Raw genomic sequence first — 1,476 nt, 5'->3', positions numbered from 1 at the left:
ATATATATGTGAGAAAGTTGATATGTGAAAGCACGTGGTTGGATGTATAAAAGATAAACAAGAGTGAAAAATCTACAGAAGGTTTGTGTTACATGGTTAAAGTATATATTTAAATTATGTCAGAAAAATGTTATAAAATTTTTGGTATATAAACATTGTATTTAGAGAAATAAAGAAGGGGTCAACACTATTTATATTGGTCAACGCTGCCAATATAAATTTTAAAAATCCTTAATTCCAAATGGGAAATCGCAAAGGTGGGGGGGAACACACGAATGCCATTAACTTTATGGTTTTCTCCTCTCCTTTCTTTTGATTTCTTGTGACAGAGATGAATGTAAACCACCACATCTCGACTTTGTTAGAAGCTGTCACTTGGGTTGTCTGCCTCTGCTAGTGGTTTCACTGAATTGTAATGTTCTCCGAGACCAAACGCGTGCCGATGGTACGTGAGAATGATTTCATCTTTGTCGTATTCTTGGCCAACCTTCACAGGTTCACCTTCTGCCTGAATCACCTTGATTGGAACTTGTAACACATGGGACAGTGCCATTATCTCTATCTGTCCACCCCAGGCAGGCGTTGTAGCAATGTCTTTACAGATTTTCTGGTATTCTTCACTTGTACAGAGTGAATCTGAATTCTTGGTTGTCATGAATGGCAAAAAATCATTCTCATGAGACAGCATATAGTTGGCAGTCTGGGTACGAAGGGTGGAGTAGTTGCACGTCTGAATGTTTTTCAGGGCCAGCTGATGACAAATAGCATTGTAGAGGCAGTTGCCATCTGAGGGAATCTCGTGTAGATACAAGTCCATGTCTTCCAGGATTCTGCGTAGTTTCTCCGACTCCAGATGACGGTCGCCATGGAGGTTCTCCAATTCTTGCTCCTTTAGTCTCCTCTCACGTTCCTTCTCTTCAGCAGCTTTTTTGTCCCTACGCTTTTGCGCTTTCGATATTTTTCGGACTTCCTCTATTGGTCCATTATCGTTACCATCAGTGGTTAGTTTGGATATTCCTTTCCCAACTTCCTCCACCGACTCTTTTTCATTTAAAGATGCCACCAACTTGGCTAATTCCTCTTCGTGCTTCTTCTTCAACTCCCCTTCAAGTTTGGCAATCTCATCTGTAGCTTCCTTCTTGCGCTTTTTGTCCCCTTTTGGCACAGAATGCTTGATCTTCTGGATCTGAGCTTGGAGATTTTTCTTCTCTTTACGATGTCTGACCAATAAATCTTCTTCCGTGACAATATAATCCTCCATCTCTTGCATTTAAGTCTTCAGTTTCTTCTCTTCTGTCTCTCAGTGAGTCTCTTCTTTTCTCAGAGCACATGCACAGGAACTCTTATTTGGTTGAGGTACAATAAAAGTCAAAAGCCTTTGTGTGTGTGTGTGTGTGTGTGCGTGTGTGTGTGTGTGTGAGTATGTGTGTGTATTTCTTCCAACATAATATTGACTTTTTCAACATTTGGGTTCTT

At 40.4% G+C, this 1,476-nt stretch overlaps 1 protein-coding gene across 1 annotated transcript; it reads right to left on the bottom strand.

Moving 5' to 3' along the window:
- Window positions 1-280: 280 nt before the first annotated feature.
- Window positions 281-1,275, bottom strand: LOC106875278 (deubiquitinase OTUD6B). The gene has a single exon (XM_014923364.2). The coding sequence runs from the start codon at window positions 1,268-1,270 to the stop codon at window positions 362-364; it is 909 nt and encodes a 302-aa protein (XP_014778850.1). The 5' UTR covers window positions 1,271-1,275; the 3' UTR covers window positions 281-361.
- Window positions 1,276-1,476: the final 201 nt, after the last annotated feature.

The sequence above is a fragment of the Octopus bimaculoides genome, chromosome 1 (genome assembly GCF_001194135.2).
Source record: "Octopus bimaculoides isolate UCB-OBI-ISO-001 chromosome 1, ASM119413v2, whole genome shotgun sequence".
Taxonomy (NCBI): Eukaryota; Metazoa; Mollusca; class Cephalopoda; order Octopoda; family Octopodidae; genus Octopus; species Octopus bimaculoides.
This window is presented reverse-complemented; position numbering and strand designations above follow the sequence as displayed.

Excerpts from the sequence above, each read along its gene's own strand:
- LOC106875278 (XM_014923364.2), bottom strand. The coding sequence starts at position 1,270 with ATGCAAGAGATGGAGGATTATATTGTCACGGAAGAAGATTTATTGGTC.